Genomic DNA, 22,231 nt, shown 5'->3' with positions numbered 1-22,231 from the left:
GATAATGGGCATAGATAATATCTACCCTGTAAGGTTGTTGTGAAGATTAAAATAGCACTGGAAAGGACCCAGCATAATGTCTGGAAAACAGGAAATACTTACTGAACAGTAGCCATTATTGTTGCTGGTGTAAATATTATTAAGAAGGAGCTTTTGATATCTAGGTGAGAACTTATTTTAAAAGCCATAAATTCTGAGTTTTTAAATCAAACCCTCTCAATTGGATCCCAGTGTCAGGAGCCCAAAGAAGGAAACACTGGGTAAGAGGTAAGGAAGCTTTTATATCCATACCCTCTTCATAGGAAGCTGTGGAGGGCACAGGCCGAGGACTAAACCTGCTTTGGGAGGTGGCAGGGAGGGGGGCTGGCAGAAAGAACATTTTTCTTGCTATTTAGATTCGGAAAGGCAACAATCCAAAGCAAACTAACACTTCAGACAATTATTTAAAAACCCCTCTCATGGGTTGGCTTAGTTGGTAAAGCATGCAACTCTTGATCTTGGGGTTGTGAGTTCGAGCCCCATGTTGTGTGTAGAGGTTACTTAAAATATGAAATCCTAAAAAAATTTTTTAAATAAATAAAATAAAACACCTCTCACTTGGACCGGGAGAAAAAGTGTGACTTGATTATCTTGATTTTCTGATCACCGTTTTGGAGATTCTGGGATGTATCCCAGGAGAAGAACACTCCTCACATTATAAGGAAAGAACAAGTTGTAATCCCAGGATTTCCCTCTTTCATGGGGAGAAAAAGCAGCTGCATGCTGTAAGAATCCTGGTGCCCAACATGTCCCCGCTCCCCGCTCCCCCCGCCGTCTCCAACTTCCCCAAAACACCAGAGCTAGGATGTGACTGTCTTGCCTCCGAGCTGAGGAAGAGTCCCCGGGGAAATGGATGCTGTATGTGGAAGAGACACTTAGCAGGTGGGAAGCCTATGCCTGCCTCACCTGGCCAATCGGACGTTGTCATTGTCATCTTTGCCCCACTCCCAGCCCTTTCCAGGGTCCACAGCAAAGTGCAAGGGCAGCAGCTTATGCTCTGAATCTGTAAGTGGGATCACAGCTGGGGAGGAAGAAACATGTCATCAAGGAGTCTCCTTAAGGAGAGAGGAAGGCAACTGAACGCAAACTGACTTCACTAAAGAGGAGGCTGGATCATATCACAGGTCTCGAACTGAGCTCACTCAGTTTTCACATGTGAATTACACTGGCATCAAAAACAGACAGACTGGTTTTCCCTTACCAGCCAACACACAATTTAGGCCACTAATCTCCATGACTCCCCCCTAGTCAGTCAACAAACACTCACGATGTTCTTGCCGGTTAATGTGGATTCAAAAAATTCAAAGTCATTATTAAGACAAATACAGCAGGGGCGCCTGGGTGGCTCAGTCGCAAAGCATCACTTGGAAGGTTCTATGACCTTAATACACACACTCTTCACTCCAGAACAGGGAGAAGCAAATACAGGCAGGCTACTGTGTTCTTCCCCAAAGCTCTTTGTCAAAACGTATTTATTTTTAATTTAAACACCCTGGCGTATCTCTAGCTTAGTAAAACAGTATCAGTGTGCACTGTCTGGGCTTGCATGTCACTTAGTTCTTCCCTCCTACACTCTCTCCCATTTAAGTTTTTCCAAGTGAAAATTAAGCAGACCAGTTGACACCAAAGACACCAACATCGCATTCAGCACCTTGTTCCTTGGCATTCTCCTTCTGCTCCATGGACACAAGTGCAGAAAAGTGGGCTTGATCGTAGGCGAGCACCAGAGGGGAGCGGTGACACTGGCTGGCTGGGACCTCCAAGGGCAGATAGATTCCCCCAAAGGGAATAGGGGCGAACGCTGCGGCAAACCACAAAGTCTGTTATTCAGGATGTGTTCTTGCCTAGAGGGCAATCCCCACACCCCACTCTTCCAAGGGAGCTCCCCCCTTTTACTCACTCTAACCCCTAGTTAATCATTCTATCTATTTATTTATTTATTTTAAAGATTTTATTTATTTATTTGACAGAGAGAGACATAGCAAGAGAGGGAACACAAGCAGGGGGAGCGGGAGAGGGAGAAGCAGGCTTTCTTAAGAAGCCTCATCAATTAACCCCAACTGCTTTGCTCTCGATCTCTTGAGAATTTTGCATTGTCCTAATGTATACCTTGTTTCTCCCCAAGGGTCCATATAGCCCCTTCCTTCCCTCCTCCCAGTGCTTAGCCCAAGGCTCTGCAAATAGAAGGTGCTCAGGGCACCGAGGACTGACTCACCTTCCCCACCAGAGTCCCTCAGCATGGTGTCGGCCACGACGACTATGGGCCTCCTAAGCACATGGGCAAGGACAAAGACGTGGAATTCTTCTAGGCTTTCATATACAGGCTCCTCTGAACTCTCCACCCTAGAGTTGCAGGAGGGGAGAGAGTGGAAGGGGCGCCGCGGAGGGGAGAGGGAAGAAAACCAAACAAGACACCCCTGAAGATCAGTTCCACAAAGAGGAAAAAGAGGAATGTCCTTTCCTGGTTTTCTTTCCTTTTCTTTTTTTTAAGATTTTGTTTATTTATTTGACAGAGAAAGACACAGTGAGAGAGGGAACACAAACAGGGGGAGGGGGAGAGGGAGAAGCAGGCTTCCTGCTGAGCAGGGAGCCTGACGCGGGGCTCGATCCCAGAACCCTGGGATCATGACCCAAGCCGAAGGCAGACGCACAATGACTGAGCCACCCAGGCACCCCCTTTTCCTGGTTTTTTAATCTTAAAGCTGCCATGGACATAGCTGATTATTTTATGCTATGGTGGTTGTTTCTATTCCCGTTTCAGAGATGGGGAAATCCAAGAAAAGAGATGTGAAGGCCCTAAGGCTAAAACAGTGTTAGGAATCTGGAGGTAATCCCTCTGTTAAAACCAATCTTGCTCAATAGCCTTCCCCTATTTGCTTTATCCTGTAGCTCAGGACACAACTGTGTAGCCTCACTTTACCTACAACCACCCACACATCACATGCATCATGTCCCACAAAAAAAAAAAAAAATTCCTCTTATGTTCCCTTACGTGAAGAAGAGCATCTCACCCTCACCATATCTACCTAGTAGCCTAATCAGAAATCTGTGAAATAGTTACTCTTCTTTATCTTTCATCTTAATTAATCACCTGGCTTGACTGATTCCATCTCTTACGTGTCTCTCTCCTATCTATCTCCTCCAGCCTGTCTGCAACCCACCCCTCTTGTTCACACCCATGGCCTCTCTCCCGGATTACTACAACTGCACCCAGTCTCAATGCCCTCCACTTCATCACCCGCTCTGCTAGCAGTGTGTTCAAATACACGAATTTGCTCCGGTCACCAGGATACACACAATTCAGTGGCTTCCTGACCCCAACAGCAATGTTATTCAACACTGGGTACTTGGTACAAATGCAGATTTCTGGGCCATAGCTCAGTCCAACTCAACTGAACTTCCTTAGGGTGGAGGTCCCCAAATCTGCACTTTAACAAGCCTCCCAGATTATTCTTATGCACAATAAAGTCTGGACAGGTTATAATTTTTTAACCTTATCTTACAGAAAATTTCAAAATTTTAAACATTCAAAACTAGAAAGAATATTATACCTAAACTCTCACGTATCCATCACCCAGCCTCAACAATTATAAAACACATGGTCAATGTTGTTTCACCTAGACCTTGATCTAGTTCCCTATTAGGCCCCACCCCCACCCCACCAGATTATTTTGAATCAAATCCTAGATATCATTTCATCCATAGATTTTTCAGTTTCTATCTCTAAAAAAATAAAGGACTCCTGGGGCGCCTGGGTGGCTCAGTCCTTAAGCGTCTGCCTTTGGTTCAGGTCATGATCCCAGGGTCCTAGGATCAAGCCCCGCATTGTGTTCCCTGCTCCGCAGGAAGCCTGCTTCTCCCTCTCCCTCTCCCACTCCCCCTGCTTGTGTTCCCTCTCTCGCTGTGTCTCTGTCAAATAAATAAAATATTTTTTTAAAAAATAAATAAATAAAAAATAAAGGACTCCTTTTAAAAACAACCACACAACCATTAATATCACACTTTAAAAAAATTAACAATTAAACATGTAGACATTGTTCACGTTTCCCCAGCTGTCTCATAAATGTCCACACATTCCCACTGGTTGATTTGTGTAAGTGTCTTTAAACTTAGGTTCCCTCTCCCTTTTTATTTTCCTTGCAGTATATTTATTGAGAAAACTGAGTCATGTCCTACAATTTCTCAAAGTCTGGATAGGATACGATTTTAATTCCTCAGCATCGTACAACAGAAACCTCAGCATGGCACACAAAACTCTGGTTATCCAGCCTCATCTAGCACTCTATACCATGTACTCGGTATTCTGGCAATGCCCAACTACTTGTGGTTTCTAGAACGTACCATGCTGTTACACCCTTCTGTACCCTTGCCACAGCCCCTCTCTTTCCTTCTAACATCCCCCTAGCAAGAAGTTCTTTGGACACTGAGGACTCAGTAAATATTACTTCCTACCCCCAACCACGTTAGCCATACTCACCCACCACAGTTGGCTCCATTGGAACCTAGATGCATGCGGGGTTCACTCGAGGCAAGCTTGATCAGCTCATTCCATTCCTTCTGCCATTCATCCTCTGTGTACACCAGGCCTGACTGCGTGAAAGACAGGCAGGGGAGATCAAGCAGTTAGAGGCTAGGTTCACGAGGCAGCAGCTATTCAACTCACTCACAGTGCCCCACTCCCTATTCTCTTAGCACTTGGCTTACAACGTGTACTACAAAGTCTTCTCCCTTTCCTAGTCAAGGTCCACAAAAGAATAGTCTATGATCTCTCTTACACTTCTTTTTCTTCCATTCTTTTTCAGCCCACTTCAGTCCAGGCTACACCCCTTGCCCCACTTACACCACTTCACCTAACTGACTCTGGCAAAGGACAATGACCTTCTCTTTGGTTCTCGTCTTTCTTAGTCTTCAAGTAGCATTTCAACTCCTCATTAAACTTCCTTCTCCTTTCACTTCTGCAACACTACTTTCTCCTATCTCTCTCAACCCTGTCTACCCAAGAAGTATTGGTGTTGTGTCAATAATATTAGCAGCCTTGGTTCCTTCTGGGTGATCTCTTCTACTGCCATAATCTCATCTACTGCCATCTATATGCTCAGGATGCTAAAATCTCCCTCTCCATCCCAGACCTCCTCTTAATTTCTATATTCACATACAGCTGCCTACTAAAGTTTGCCACCTGCCCATGACTGCCTCAAACTCTATACAGTCAAAACCTGAACTCCTACCTCTTCCAAAACCCACTCTTCTTCCTATATTCCTGCCTTAGTGAATAGCACTGAATATCACCAAACACCCAAGCTAGAAACGAGGGACTTACTGAAGATTCCTCTTTTACCCACCCCACACCTGGATTCCTTAGTCAACAATTATTAAGCATGAACTACTGTAATGGACCCTTCACTGGTTTTACTACTTCCAGTCAAGCATTCCTCTGATCCATTTTCTACAATGTTACCAGAAAGATTTTTCTAAAATTAAAATCTGATCTTTGCTTCCTACTACAAATTATCTTAAGAACCATCATGACCTGGGGTGCCTGGGTGGCTCAGTCAGTTAAGCGTCTGCCTTCAGCTCAGGTCATGATCTCAGGATCCTGGGATTGAGTCCTGCATTGGGCTCCCTGCTCAGGGAGTCTGCTTCTCCCTCTGCCCACCCTGCCCCCGCCCTGCTCATGCTCGCTCGCTCTCTCAAATAAATAAAATCTATTAAAAAAAAAAAAAGAACCATCATGACCTGTCAGATATAGTTCAAAATCCTTAAGTGTAGCATACAAAGTCCACTTTCTGGCCCCTACCCACCTCTCTAACATGTCATTTAATTAGCTGTAGTTCCCTGAATGCACTGCGTTGCTTTGTATTTGAGCTTTTGTCTGGCTTGTTCCTTCCGCCTGGAGCAGCCCACTCCCTATCCACCTGGTGAATAATTTCTCAACTGTCAGGAGACGACTCAAGTATGTTTTTTTATGAAGCCTTTCCTGAATCTTCCTGGTAGACCCACTCCTTCCTTTGTGCCCTCTCTCCTCAACTGCCGTAGACTCTATCACAGTTGGTACAGTTATGTATTTACATGTCCATCTCCTCCTCCTACCCGTAAGGGCCAGGACCGTGTTTCAGGCAATATGCTATAGTGCCTATGATGTGATCAGTAATTAATAAATACATGCTGAGTGAAACTATAACTTTTATCAAGGGGATTGGAGAAGTGGACAATTTAAAAATACCATTTGCTTTAGGGGGTATATGATACTTTGGCAGACAAGTCTATGTTGTTAATTGTATTTGGCTTAACATTAGTATTTAAATGAGCTTATACTGCTTAAACACACACTGACAGTAGAAAGAATCACACTGAAAATATGAGGGGCATGAGGAGCAAATTTAAGAAGAACTAAAGAGCTGTTTTAGCACATTTTACTTTTTTTTTTTAAGATTTTATTTATTTATTTGAGAGAGAGCGAGAGAGAGCATGAGCAGGGGGGAGGGGCAGAGGGAGGCAGATGCTTTACCAACTGAGCCACCCAGGTGCCCACATTTTACTTTAATAATAACAAAATGACAAAGTTATGTTCTCTTTGTAAAATGCTGTAACGAAGCTTCTCAATTAAAAATAAAAAGAACAATGCACAGGCAGTAACGTACTGACTGGGTGCTCTGGTCACTCTTGTCTTCCTCTCACCTATTTCAGTTTCCTGTTTTCATATATGCAGCCACTAGGTGGCGTACCCTGCCAGCCTGAAAATGTCCTTACTGGTTTGACTTTGTTGTTGTTGTTGTTTATTCATGTAAACAATCTCTACACCCAAGGTGGAGCTCAAATTCATGACCCCCAGGTCAAGAGCTGCATGCTCTACCTATTGAGCCAGCCAGGCGCCCCATCCTTATTGGGCTTGACCACTAACTTCAATACAAAACAAGAAGGCCTGGGAAATCAAAACCAATTTAGTCCCTATGGAGTTTTGGTCCTGATTTAAAGAAGCCCCGCAGTCCCTCATGCCTCCCTCCATTCCTATGCCTAAGGTGCAGCAAAATGCTATAAATAGTCTCAACTAAAACAATTCTCTAGGCCACATTTCCAATATGGAACTTTTAATGTGCTGGGCAAAAGGAGTAAAATATTGCTCCTTTGATAGCCACTACTCTCTATGCATGTATTTCCACTGGGGACTTTGAGGGGGAACAGGTGGCTGACCAAGAACAGAACTCGGGTATTTCTGGGTCTCCTGGCTAAAGCCATAATAATCTAGCCCCACCTTTAAAATAACTACAATAGCTTAATAGCTAGAATTGGGCATACCTATTCTCTGTTGTTGTCACTTCTACTTAATAGCTGAATGCTCTAGTTCGGCCTTTTCTTGACTCTGGAGTGCCAGATGTAAGGTTCAGGGATGGTGTGAATTCAATAGTGAGGAAGGCAAACTTTAGGCTGGCTCTAGCTTAAGCAAAAGAAGCTCTCCACAAGGTCCAGCTCAGCTCACCAAGGAGCCATGGGACTTGGCAGTAATAAAGAATGCCATTTACTTGGCCTTGCCCTTGTGCATTTATTTCCCTCAGGAATCCTCTGGGGCAGATTGGCTGATCAAAGACTCCATTCTGAGCTTAATACCATCCTAATTTTAACAATTGGGCTCTTTGTTTTTAAGAGAGAAACATGACACATTCTACCTTCATATTTTAATCTTCAGGATATAAAAATTTAATAACTAAAAAAACCCTCTTAGTTCTACATAATGGCCAGTTATAATAGAGCACTAAAAGGCAACAAGAAAGAAGATGGAAAGAAAAAGGAAAGTTTCTGAAGAGATAGTCCCATATTTATGCCAGAGCACCTAGCCATATACATGGCAAAAAAAAAACAGATATTCACAAAGAGCACAAGATAAACACAGAAGACAGAGAGACAACCAGGGGAAAAGGAAAGAGGGAGACCTGTTATCTTTATGTAAGTGTACAGTGTCATTATTAAAGTGAGGGGTCAGCAAACTCTTTTATTGCTCCATCGTAATTGCAGACAGTAAATCTTTTAGGCTTTGGGGGCCATATGCAACTACTCTGTTCTGCTGCTGTTCTATTCTATACAAGGAAAGCACTTAACATAAACAAACATACATAAATGAATGGGGAGGGCTGTGTTCCAATTAAACTTTTCTTTCTTTTTTTTTTTTTACAAAACCGTTGGTGGGATTTGTCCCACAGGCCATAGTTAGCTCAACCCCCATTACGGGGATGGAAAGTACAAACAGTCCATTGTTACTTTCTTATACAAAAACAGTCTCAACATCTGCTGAACTCCTAAGAAGTACCATTCAAACTCAATTTAACAGGCATGTTTTTAAAATTTTTAAACAAACAAACCGAGTATATGAAAAGCAAAGAGTACATACAGCCAACAACATTTTTAAGCATTTACATTTCCCTAAGAATTGAAAACATAAGTCCTTAAAAACTGATCTAGCCTTATTATAAGCACAAAACCCCAAAACAATACAAAAATCCTGTGGACTTATCATATCTTGTTTTGCAAAAGATTTCTACTGAAGACTTGGCGTCTATCAGGTAAGAAGCACAATGTTAGCTACCTCCTCTATGGGTCTCAGCTTCCCCATACTAGTTCTCATGACTGTATCAGAAAGGCATGGGCCCTGTGGTGTCTTCTGCATTTTCTACAATTTCTAGGATTACAAGGGGAGTACCACCAATTAAGCACCAGGAGACACTGCCTACTGGTACACACTGAGCATTTCCCGTAGCTAACTCTGGGGGACAAGGTGCTCCCACCCAAACTCCCTCACCTCTTTATTCTGCTGTGTTTGCTGCCACCTCCAGCGCCGCTTTAATGCTTCCTTCTCGGCTCCTTTCTCCATCAGCGCATACAAAGCTTTCCGCAGCATCAAGTCCCGATCATGGAAACCCCACATGCCTGTGGCAAGAAAACATACCAGCAGGACACCTTTATTAATTATGCTGCACATACCCTAGCATCAAAGAAATCAGGCTGAAGGCCAGGTTCAAACAAACCCCTGTGACTTCGGGGAGAGGTACTTAAAAATGAGAGAAAAGATGTTCCTTACTCTGGAGGTTCAGAAACTTCGAGAACTTAAAAGTGGGGGATCTACCACATCCTACAAACCCCTGACAGAAAGCCCCTTACTCGTACGCAAGTCTAACAAACTAATATACAGAGTCGCAGCAGAGAAGATGGGTCTGGCAAATGGCAGTCAGCATTAAAGCGGGAGGTATGGTTGGAATATGAGGGCTTCTTTAAAATCGAAGGCAACTACGGGGTATTTCCCCCAAAGATACAAATGTCGGGATCCGAAGGGGCCCGTGCACCCCGATGTTTATAGCAGCAATGTCCACAATAGCCTAACTGCGGAAACAGCCCAGATGTCCATCGGCAGATGAATGGATGAAGAAGACGTGGTGGAATATTACGCAGCCATCAAAAAAAAAATGAAATCCTGCCATTTGCAACGACGTGGGTGGAACTGGAGGGTGTTATGCTGAGTGAAATAAGTCAATCAGAGAAAGACATGTATCCTATGACCTCGCTGATATGAGGAATTTGAGAAACAAGACAGAGGATCACAGGGGAAGGGAGGGAAAAATGAAAGTAGACAAAACCAGAGCGGGAGAGAAACCATAAGAGACTCTTCTTAATCTCAAGAAACACACTGAGGGTTGCTGGAGTGGAGGGGGGTAGGGGGATGGGGGGGCTGGGTGATGGGCATTGTGGAGGGTATGTGCTATGGTGAGCGCTGTGAATTGTGTAAGGCTGATGAATCACAGACCTGTGCCCCTGAAACAAATAATACATTATATGCTAATAAAAATTAAAAAAATCTAAGGCAAAAAACATACTGAATTATAAAATAAGTTTCATAATTAAACAAATCTCATAAAAACTGATGAAAACATCTTTTCTATATACCAAAAGAATAAATATTAAGTAGAATGATATACACACATAGCTTTATCTCCCTTACATACTTGCTGTTCAATACTTCTGGGGGATAGCTCTCAGAGTGGGACCCATGCTAAATCCTGTGTTCTCCATATTCTCTCTGAACAAGACTGAAAAGCCAGGGCAGGGCTCTCTTCCATCCCCTCTTGCACGCCCATGCCCATGCACGCACACACACACACGCACACACACGCACACATGCTGTACGATCACTTCTGCCTAAGATCAAGGTTAGTGGATTAAGTCCTGCACATGAGATTTAATTCTATTGCTTCCTTTCTGAGGGTGCGGAACACCATTTTCAAGACTCACCCAGAGAGGCTGCATGCAGGAGGCAGTTTCCATCCCCAGTAGTTGCCAAAGGAAGCAGCCTCTGGCAGGTAGCGTCCACACTCACCCACCAGTTCAAACGCCCTACGGAAAGAGAAGGAAAAGGAGAGGAGCAGATTATCCATAAAGCCCTTCCCACTTCTGTAGCTCTAAAACAGACTCCAAACTTGCCTCCTCTAGGAAGCCTACCCAAAATACTGTCACTCCTTATATCTTCTTCACTTATACCTAGTCGATCAGAACCTGGAGAGCATGATTGGTGAGATCAGCAGTTCTTACATGGGGACCACTGATCTAACAAATATCCAAGGGGACATTTGGCAATATCTAGACATGTGTTTGGTTGTCACAACTGGTGGGGGGATGCTACTGGCATCTAGTGGGTAGAGGCCAGAGAGATTGCTAAACATAATATAATGTACCAGGCAGCTCACACAACAAAGAATTATCTGGTCCTAAATGTCAACTGTGCTGAGATTGAGCAACTCTGGGTTAGATGATGGGGTCAAGGTCATAGGCTGAAATCTGTGTTGGCTACGTGGTCCGGCTCTGATTCCTTCACTTTGCTCAGGAGACCAGTAAACATCGTTAACAATGAAGCTCAGCACAAATCCATCATCAGTAAAAGAAAAACAACCCAAAGCATGTATTCATGTCACGTAAGTATCATCTGCATATATGACAGCATGTCAGCTTGTATGTGGTATGACTTTAAAGACATGAGCAACAAGACAAAGCACATGAAACACCTTAGAAAATGAGTCTCGATTCTGTACAGTCATCCCACAATTGCTGATCCATTATTCACATGAGGAAAATATTTCATGAATCATGCTTAAAAGTTTTCTTGAATTACTGAAAAGGCAACAGAAAGAAAACTGGCCTATAATCTCACTAGCCAGATAACTTGTTAACTTTTTAAAAAACTATAAATAGATGCACACAGTTACTATACAGGGGTACAAATGAAAAATGAAAGCTTCTTTCCCATGCCCCCACCTCCCAGCCCCCAGTCTGTCTTCTAAGTAAGTTTAATACCTGACTAGATTTCCCAGAATTCCCAGCAGCCTCGCCCACCATATTAACTAATTTTAACAGTAATTTAAGACAAGCACAACTTTAAAGGTAAATAAATCTCCGGGAAAGGCTCATATAAACAAATGGGACTTTTAAATTAATCGCCATTGTACATCATCTATAGTATTGGTTCTTTCTGGTCACAAGGGTGTTCCAGAGCCAATTATAACTCATTTGTACTTTTTTTGCCCCATGTATGGATTTTTAGGTATTGGATTCCTGGGCCTTTCAGGTGTATATCTGGTTTCCCTTCCATCAAACAAGAAATTTCCAGGGGAAAGTGTCAAATTTGTGTCCCGAAAAGAAGGACCTAGCTCAGTACATGTTGATCTGACTGATTCTTGACTTTGCAGTCAGCTCCCACATTTAAACAGGAAGCTAACTGGTCAAGGCGAGCCCCTCCACGTGGCTGCCTGCAGGTGAAGAGCAGAAGGAAGAGCCCAGGAAAAGAAGCACTCACTGACCTGCCTGTTCCAAGGCAACCAGCATGGACTGTTCAATAAGGTCTCTCTCTATGAAGCTGCGGAAGTCTTCGTTGTACACAGTGAGATCTGGAAGCTGGAAGGCACAGATGGGCATTTCCAGGGGGTGCTCACTGCTCCCCCCACCCCCACCATTGGAGGAGACATGGGACCGGGCCAGGGAAACAATGCTGGAGCTGGCGTGGGAGATGCCCCTAGACAGGCGTTTTTCTGCAATGAGAAACGGAGTTACCTTAGAACATACACAGCCCAGAGAACGTTCCACTCATGTGGTGATGGTTACCTCTTGACATGGGTTACCTCTTCCAGGCAGGGAGAAACTGTGAGTCTCACTAGCTATCAAATTTCCCAACCCTCTTTCTCAATCCACATACAAGTGGAGAAATATAGAAAATAGTATTTTTGCAAGCACTTATATTAGCACCAAATATACATTCCTCTTTCTACCCTTTTTAAAAGAATTTGCCTGAACTGCTCCCCATGACTCTGTCTTCTTTTACTTCCCACTTCCCAACATAAAAGGGACTCATTCATTTGGCAACTTGGTCACTGTTTGGTAGGAAAAAGAGGGAATAAGGGAAATGGGGTTTCATTTGGCTAGGCTGAATCAAATAATCACTCTGATAATTTTCACAGTTTTGGAGAATAAAGGCAAGAATTTCCATTATAGAAAATTAATAATAATAGGGGCTCCTGGGTGGCTCAGTCGGTGAAGAGTCTGCCTTTGGCTCAGTTCACGATCCCAGGGTCCTGGGATGGAGCCCCGCATCGGGCTCCCTGCTCAGCGGGGAGTCTGCTTCTCCCTCTCCCTCTGCCTCTCTCTCTCTCTGTCTCTCATGAATAAACAGATAAAATCTTTAAAAAAAATGATAAATCTTACACATCTGGAAACTTTTTTTTAAATTTTTTATTGTTATGTTAATCACTATATATTACATCATTAGTTTTTGATGTAGTGTTCCATGAGTCATTGTTTGTGCATAACACCCAGCGCTCCATGCAGAATGTGCCCTCTTTAATAGCCATCACCAGGCTAACCCATCCCCCTACCCTCCTCCCCTCTAGAACCCTCAGTTTGTTTTTCAGAGTCCATCGTCTCTCATGGTTCGTCTCCCCCTCCGACTTACTCCCCTTCATTCTTCCCCTCCTGCTATCTTCTTCTTTTTCTTTTTTTTTTTTTCTTAACATATGTTGCATTATTTGTTTCAGAAGTACAGATCTGTGATTCAACAGTCTTGCACAATTTGGAAACTTTCTTATCTACCATCAATAACGTTTATTTACATTATTTACAACTTTTCTGGATTCATATTTATCAGAAAGCATAGGTACAGTCATTCTCACTTAACATGCCAGAGAAAGACAGTAATGTAGACAGTGCCTCAAATTATTTTTTTTTTAAGATTTTATTTGTCAGAGAGAGAGGGGGAACCCAAGTGGGGGAAGCGGCAGGGAGAGGAAGAAGCAGGCTTCCCGCTGAGCAAGGAGCCCGATGCAGGACTCGATCCCAGGACCCCAGGATCATGACCTGAGCCGAAGGCAAACACTTAACCGACTGAGCTACCCAGGTGTCCCTATTTCATTTGTTTTGGTTACATGGTACTTAAAATTCCCCAGCAGATAGTCTGTGATCATAATCTGCTCAGTGTCATATTACAATTCATTTGCATGACTTCAGTTTATATATAAAGATTATCAAAAGCTAAAAATTGTATTGGGAAGTAGTTCTTCATCCAATACTTGTCGGAGATGACATACAAAGTAAGTCAAGATTTGTCTAAAGTTATTTTATAGTGATGTTATTTCTTAAACTATTTTTTTTTTAGGTATTTAAAAAGTATTATAAGCCCATGGTAAAAAATCAAAATACTATCAAAAGATGTACAGTATTACAAATAAATCTCCCCCTTATTCAAAATTTCTGACTCCTTCTCTAGAGGCAACCTTTTGGATCCTTCTAGAATTTTTTATGCACATAGAAACACATTTAGCTTTGGGCACCTGGGTGACTCAGTCAGTTAAGCAACTGACTCTTGGTTTCAACTCAGGGTCATGGTGACCTCAGGGTCATGAGCTAGAGCCCCGCATAGGGCTCTACGCTTAGAGTGAAGTCTGCTTGAGACTCTCTCTCCCTCTTCCTCTGCCCCTCCCCCTGCTCTCTCTCTCTCTAAAATAAATAAATAAACTTAAAAAAAAAGAAGCACTTATAGCTTTTGAAATCATTTTTAAAAACATAAACAAGAACATACTATATAAACTGTACTGCATCTTACCTTTCTCAATACATTTTAGAGACTTAAAAAACAGCACATCAAGTTCTACCTAATTCTTTCCAATGGCTGCAGAGTATTCCACAACATAAATGATTTTAATTTATTTAGCTGCTCCTCTACTAATGGACCTTAATTGTTGTTTTCAAGCTTTAACTTTCAAGCGTTATGCTGCATATGTGTATGTGTCCACTTACGTCTATTTATTTAAAGGATGTGTATATATATATATATATATACACACCCACGTGCACATACACACATATGATAAATTCCTAGAAATCAAACTGCTAAGTCAGAGTATACATGCATTTTAAAATTTTGATACATACTGACAAATATTAACCGACGAGGTGGATGGCAGTGATCCTTTGAATTCTACCTTTATGTACTTTATCTCGGCAACTAGATTGTTCTCCTTCATCCATTTCTCTCCCAGTATCTGAAAAAGGCCTTCGTACAGGGGAATACTCAAGATGCAGTGGGACAGTGTGGGGCTCCCGCACCAAGACAGACTGAGGCCACCTCTGATCAGTCTGTCAGGGGAGCAGGGGGAGGGATAGGATCATCTCCAAAGGATGACTCCATTTAGCAGTCCCCTCCCTTCCTTTCTACTCCACCTACAGAAACACCCCTCAGTTACCCCAGTACCTTGAACGATGTCATCCTGCCGCTGCAGGGTGGGTCGGGGAGGGCGGGCAGACTCTCTATCCGAAAACCCCTTTTCAGGGGTCCTGGAGCCACCACTCCCTTCACTAAAGGGTGGGGGCAGGTTTCCAGCATGGACTTGACGTAGCTGTTCAAAATCACTGAGGGCGGCACTCACGTCCCAATTCTTTCCTGGCAGGAGACAAAGCAGAGAGTGAAATGGGTACTCAGAGTACAGGGAAACTGAGGAAAGACACAGAACAATCACTCGAACCATCCTCTTAAAACTAGCAAGGAAAATTCATGCATACTTCCACCATTCTCCTGTTCCTTATTGTGCTTAATTTTCTTCAATAACACTTCAGTCTGCAATACCACAATTTCTTTATTTACTTGTCCATTTCCTAAGTCGGCTCTGTGAGCATTGAAACTTTGTGTCTCTGAAATGAAAGGGCCCACAGAGACCACAGATAAAACAAAGGAAGCCTAAAGAAGTAGAGTGACTTGCCCAAAGGCACAGCCAGTTTGCACCAAGGAAAAGTGTGACTAAAGCCCAGGTCTCTGAATTCTGATATCCAGAGAGTTCTTAGCCTAGACATGCTCTGCAATGTCCTAAACCATCCGAAACTGTATACAAAGGTATAAGTATGTGCATTTTTCTAAAGAAAAAGAGCTGATAGCTGTCCTCAGATTACCAAAAGGAACGGTTAACTGCCGCCAAATTTAAGAATCACTACTCTACTGAAGAAAAGACCCTAAATGCTAGATTTGTCATAATGGATTTTTCTGTTGCTTTCTCCAGTTATATTATTCAATAAATATTTCTTTCTATTCTATTCCACCTGCTACCCCCTTAATTCAATTCCTATCACCCACTATCCCACCTCCAATCCACTCTAAAGTATCCCATGAAATTAATCTTTCCAAAGCACAGTTTGGATCATTTCAGTTCCAGAATCAAAACCGCTAATTGCTTGCCACTGCCTACAGAATAAAACCTAGGCTCCTGTGTCTGACATTCAAGGCTTTCTATGACCTGGCCTACTTTTCCAGCCTTTTCTCTGTGCTTCAATCTCCCTGGCTATCAAAGTGAAGATGACTCCATGTAGGACTGTTATGAAGAGCAAATGAATTAAAAGCACTGGGACACAGAAAGTTGTATATATGTATTTATTGCTGTTGCTGTCATATGTTATTACTCTAATTTTCCAGTTAAGCTGTATGAATCATTAATACCCGATGAATTTACTTCTGAGCCATTACATTTGCCATTTGTCCCAGCTCCCTTTGCTCACACTGCTTCAGTGAGTCTGGCCTCTTTGCTGTCCCTACAAACATGCTAGGACTGCTCCTATCTATGGCCTTTCCAACAACTTCCCCCGCTGCCTGGAAGGCTCTCTCCTTAATTTATCTACACTCCTTCAGATATTTGTTCAAATGTCACATTCTTAATAAGGCCTGCCTTAACTACCCAAGGAAAAATCACAACCTACCCATCATTTCCCATAACACTTCACACCTTAACATATACTTTACAATGATTTGGTTATCATGGTTATTATTTATTGACTGTTTCTCCTGCTAGAACGTAAGGGCAGGGATTTTTGCTTGTTTTGTTTTGTTCGAGCACCTAGAACTTGGCACATAGTAGGTACTCAATAAATATTTGTTGAGGAATGAAGGATTTTTGTCCTGACTCAACAAATGAATGAATGAATGTTTACCACACAGTTGGAAATACAGAACACCGTACTGAACACTGGCTCTGTATTTCCTTAAAATCAGGTCCTAACAGCGAATTTGTCCAAAACTGAATGCCCATCATCCTTCTTCCGGAGACTTGCTACATCTCCTCCTTCTATATTCCTCAAACTGATAATGGTATCACAAGCCCTCCAGGCCAGAAAATTCCATCACCTTCACTACTCAGATCCAGCTCCTCCGCCCTCACTATCTAGTCAATATTTGCACTCATGAAACATCTCTCCAATCTGTTCTTTCTTGTCCATTTTTATTGTCACTGTGCCCATGCAGATCCTCATGATTGTCCCCTGGGCTCTGGGAGAGGCTCAGCTAGTCTCTCTTCCCCTACCATGTCCCCTCTCAAATTTGTTCTTTACAATATGAACGAAAGTTAACTTTTCAAGGAAAAAGCAAGAGAGAAAGACAGAAGCAGGGAGAAAATGAAGATCAGGCCCTTTGATTTCCCTTCTAAATTCTATCTTAAATCCATCCAATTTTCTCTCTTCTGCCACCACAGCAGTTCAAGCCATCATCATCTCTCACCTCAACCGTGGCAACAGTCTTAACTGGGTTGATCACTTCTCTGGCCACCTTCCAATCTGTTCCACAGCCTTCAACCAAAATTCAAATCCAATCACGTCACTCCCTGATTACAACCCTTCACCAGCTTCCCACTGAACACAGAATGACATTTAAACTCCTCACCACAGTCTACAAAGGGCCCCCTTATTCTGCTTCCTGCTTTTCTACCTGTTTCCTACTCTTACCCCACTCTTCCTACCCAGTGCCAAACTCTCTTTCACCTTAGGTCCTTGTATAAGCTTCTATATCAACACTCTCTTCTCTATCCCTTTTGTCTTGCTACTCCCACGTACCTTTCTGGGTTCAGTTCAAAGGTCACTTCCTTAGAAACGCCTTTCTGCACCCTGTATCTAAATTGGGTTTCTCTCTTACGCTTCCATAGTACCCTCAACCTTTCCTTCATAGCAGAGAAGTGTGTGCACGTCTGTGTGTGAGAGAAAGAGATTACACAAATATTAATTGTAACATAACTGTTAAGAGCCAGCCTCTGAAACCAGACTGCTTGAGTTCAAATCCCATTTAACTTCTCTGAACCTCAGTTTTTAAAACTGTAAAAGTGGGATAATAAAACTTATATTGTAGAGTGCTTGTAAGAATAAAATAATGTACCTCAAGTACTTCACACACACAGCATTCAACACATGCTACAAGAGGAAGAGGAAGCATTTGAGCTGAATCCTGAAGGATGAGGAGAATCTCAGGAGAATAATGGAGGAAGGGACGCTGCAGACTTAGAAAACAACTTAATGTGACCAGGGAAAGGTGACGAGTTGGGCCAGGCTGAAGCATAAGAAGGAGAAGGTAGTAGGAAATAAAACCAAAAATGCCAGTCAAGGGTAGAGTCATGCTGAATTAGCAAACTGGAGTCCAAACCCAGATCTTTCATTTCCTAAGTAAGAGGTAGAAACAAATGTCAAGTTGTCACACCCTGCTAAGGGCTGACAATCTAAAACATTAGAATGTACGCTAAGAACCTGCCCTTTTCTCCTCAGGCTTACCCATTTGTGTCATTATATATTTCCATCAACAAAAAACATCTGTTAATTATGACTCCAAACAAAGCAACCTACTGACATGATTCTAAGCTTTAAGGACCTTAAAATATAGAACGTTCACACTTATGTGTACATACAGACATAAGTAAACAAAGGAAGCAAAATAAAAGCATTAACTTAATTCACTCTACATAGAATCACCTATACAAATTAGGGAAGGAAAGAAACAAAACCATGAGTGATCCCAAAGTCATTTATATATAAAGAAGACGACTTACAGATCTAGAATTGTGCTTTTAGTGGATTAATATAAAATTTCACTTGCATTACCTGAGCATAAATTCACAGTGGAGAAAGCTACACCAAAAATTCAAAGTGAAAAGGGGATTTTGCATTTTAAAATTATGGTGGGTCATACAGAGGTGGATTATTAGAAGCGAGTGAGGTAAATATAAGGTCTGCCATACACGAAGTATCTTTAAATGTTCCAAGTCATCCTAACAATAAACATCGCATTTTACTTTCTCTCTTCTTATTTTCCCCCTTGTGGCTCCTTACCTTCCAGGAGATCTCGGGCCAGCCCAGGCTCTGCGCCTGTGGAACGGACAAAATCTGACAGGACAGCATCCATGTCCAGGGTCATGTGATCATTAAGTACTTTCAGGCAGCTGAGGTAGGGTGGACATAGATCAAAATTCAGGCCTCCACCTGAGGAGGAAATAAACACATAGGGCTCAAATTACACTGAAATAGGATGATCACAGCCCAATTTCAGCAGCTTCCTAACCAAAAGGGGAAACTATCCCAGCTCATTCATTTCAGCTGAATTTATTATGAAGAGCAACATTAGTTTCCTAATTCCGCATTAACTTCTTAACTACTAAATTAATCATAAAGTCTAATGTCACTCTGAATAATGCTTTTCTTCTACCTTTCTACAGAATTCCATTTCTATCCATCAGTTTGCTTATTCAAGCTAATGGAAGAAAGCAGCAGACTACCACCCTGAAGAATTCCCCACCTTGTTTCTTTCCTTCCCAGCACTTGATATAACCTGAAATTATTTTAATAGGTTGCTGTCTAGCCTCCTCCTTTAATATGTAAGTTTCTTGAAAGCCGAGTGCTTGTGTGTCTTGTTCACTAATGTGTCCTCAGCATGTATCACTTGGCACAGTGCGTGGCATACAGGCCCTCAGGAAATATTTGCGGAATGAATGGGTAAATGAACAAATGAGCACTATACACTGAATAACTTTAGAGTTGACTAGTGTTCTGAGGCTAGCTGAGGACACGGAAGGAGCAAGCTGATAGTGAAAACTACTCAAAATAAAACAATAAGCTATTATGCAAAGCAGAGTGGAGATCTCAAAGGTACACAAAAGTCAATTTTTGTCCACTAACTTCATGAACCCAGGAAACAAGCCTTTTTCCACCACGGACAAATGAGCCAAATAAGTTTACCTGAAAAAGATCTCTTCTTTCAGACTTGACTTTGGCAGAAACTCTGTCCCTGACCTGATAGCCTGGCACCAATCCGCATTCCTCTAAAGTTAGCAGTCCCAGCCGAGGAAGCAATAACAGAGTGAAGAACAATCTCTAACCAAATTCTACATACTAGACAGGTCTACAGTTCTCTGGAGAAGAGGGCTTGTTCCTAAAGTAACCATAACACACCTGCCCTACCACACCCATCAATCCCTTGCCTTTTTGGGAAGGCCAAAAGTAGAATTCTCAAAGGTAAAAGGTGACTCAGGTGACTCTCTGCAGAAACATCTCCTCCTAAACAACCTAAAGTCTAAGGGTGACTCAGATACCTTTTCTTCAAACCTCCCCCAATGCCAGGACACAGCTTGTTTAGTGGTATGATCAGATCCTGATTTTCTGCATTCCTTAGAAATATTAAGGCAAATAAACAGCAATGATTTGTGGGTCATAAAACCAGGAAGTCACTAACTTGACTGCAGGGACGTGTTTTATTCATATTTGTAGCCCAACACCTAGCACCTAGCACAGCACCTACAATATCGTAGGCAGTCAATAAATGCCTGATGAGTAAATAATTAAATGACTAAGTGAACCTCCACACCAGCCACCACCAAACCAATCCATTTTCGGCTTAACTTAATAAATGAGAAATTCCAGGGTCCTTCGTACTTCCTATCACCCCTCTATTTCTAAAAGTCCGCCCTGGTCCCAATCCACCTCTCCAAGTTTCAGAAACTCTCTTTTCTGAAGAGACATCATCCATACTGTCACTAGTTCTGCCACCCTCGTACCATATGATTTTACCTACACCTATATATATTAGCTGGGTGGCTTTGGTCAAATTACTTACAGGGTTTCAGTTGCCTCTTGTTTATCCTAGACTTGCATTCGATGACCTCTAAGATCCTTTCCAGGTTTAAAAACTGAACTTCTCCAGTTCACTATAGCCTCATAAACCATGATCCTGACATTCTCTTTTAGTCTATGTATTACCAATGTCTAATTTCCTTCCATTTTTCAATATCCCAATTGTCAGAAAAGGCTACCAATACCTAAGGAACTTTTGGCCTAACATACCTCAAGTGCCAAATGTCAAGTTATCAAATAAATTAGTTTCTTACATTTTATACTTAAGAATTAAATTCCTTCAGAATTCATAATGAATGAGTGGTTTCTCCCTCCCCTAATAAAGAAAAGAATTTCTTCTCCAAGCCCATTTTAGTCACTGTCTTAGAGGTCACAAGAGATGGTTGCAGCCCAAATAACTTGAAAGCATGACTCATCCAAAACCAAGAGCATAGCTGCAAAATGAATTTCAATCTTCTCTCTTAAAAATATTCAAAGGAACTTAGTAAAGCCACTTTAATAACTTTCTGAAAGACTGTGGGAGGTATACAGTAAGCACACACATAGCAATCAGCAAAAAGATGCTCAGCGGAAGAGAGAAGAGTTGATGCCACAGGCATGTAGGCCATTTCCCAGCCAGACATAGGCTCCCGTGGCTGAGAAGCCAGTAAAAACCATCAATGTCATGGCATCATAGATCTCATTTGCCAACACAGTAGGTCATTCTTTTCAAAAAATTATTTTTGAGAAGTAATTTAGAGATCCAACATTATCTAGAACGACTTGCCAAAAAATTCAAAGCACTAAACCAAGCATCTTGGCAGCACACTCTTGTATTTGATGCCTCCAGGTGCAGGCCACAGACTCCACCCTAACCCCACCCAACAGGGGAGGACAGTAGCTTTTGTTACATCACCACCAACACCTGGCTTGAGCTTCTCAAATTCCAAATGGGAAATATCCACAACATGGACTAAAACACACAGTCCTTGGCTGTCTCAGCACACAGGAAGAAAAAAAAAGAAAATACTGGCTTTCAAACTTTCAAACAAAACAGAGGAGGCACTCAAACATCTGTTGATTGAACGGTGTTTAGACAAATCTCAATTAGGGTCAATACCCTCCAGTCCTCCAACTGGACAAGACATTAGTGATTACTTAGTCCAGTGTCTGCCCCCCTGCAGAAATCCTTCTATCACATCTCTGACAGGGAAATCACCCGGTCTCTGCATGGATGGATACAACTTTGATGGAAAACTCATTCCTTTGCCACGATGTCTTATTGTTGGACAGATCTAATCATTAGAAAACACTTTTCTAAATTAAATCACCAGTCCACCTCCCTCTATAACTTTCACATAATGGCCTGAGTTCTCTTCTCCAGAACAATAAAATCCACACCCAAGAATGATGGCATTTTCACAGACAAAGATTAGAGAAAGCATTTCTTCATACAAAACTGTGTTTACAAAGAAACAAATAAGGCTTGAAAAGTCGGGTAGGTTGCCCAAAGTCTGAACCCAGAGTATTTTGGACACATGCCCCACTGCACCATACTGCCTTCCAAGGCACTAGGGCATTGCTGAACCCCAAAACAGCACTGATTCTTACCTACTGAATCCTTTCACACAGGAAAGGGCTGTGCCCATCTCTTCTATTTATTAAAGACACCTGCCTTATATCACCCTCACTTTAAATCCTACCATTTTCCTCAGCAATTTCAACAACCACCTACACAACCCATCCAATGTTTCTGCCATAAGAGCTTCAT

At 42.3% G+C, this 22,231-nt stretch overlaps 1 protein-coding gene across 1 annotated transcript in view; it reads right to left on the bottom strand.

Moving 5' to 3' along the window:
- Positions 1-22,231, bottom strand: part of OTUD7B (OTU deubiquitinase 7B) — a 55,051-nt gene that overhangs the window by 5,660 nt on the left and 27,160 nt on the right. The window contains exons 2-10 of the mRNA XM_028088328.2: positions 18,688-18,837; positions 14,813-15,001; positions 11,874-12,101; positions 10,315-10,416; positions 8,831-8,958; positions 4,517-4,629; positions 2,255-2,382; positions 1,691-1,840; positions 946-1,060 (exon numbers count right to left, since the gene is read on the bottom strand). Coding sequence (XP_027944129.1) covers positions 946-1,060; positions 1,691-1,840; positions 2,255-2,382; positions 4,517-4,629; positions 8,831-8,958; positions 10,315-10,416; positions 11,874-12,101; positions 14,813-15,001; positions 18,688-18,772 — 1,238 coding nt within the window. The 5' untranslated portion in view covers positions 18,773-18,837. The remainder of the gene's footprint in view (positions 1-945; positions 1,061-1,690; positions 1,841-2,254; positions 2,383-4,516; positions 4,630-8,830; positions 8,959-10,314; positions 10,417-11,873; positions 12,102-14,812; positions 15,002-18,687; positions 18,838-22,231) is intronic.

The sequence above is a fragment of the Eumetopias jubatus genome, unplaced genomic scaffold, assembly GCF_037043125.1.
Source record: "Eumetopias jubatus isolate StellerSeaLion01/CBP00866 unplaced genomic scaffold, mEumJub1_p1.0 scaffold_4, whole genome shotgun sequence".
Lineage (NCBI taxonomy): Eukaryota > Metazoa > Chordata > Mammalia > Carnivora > Otariidae > Eumetopias > Eumetopias jubatus.
This window is presented reverse-complemented; position numbering and strand designations above follow the sequence as displayed.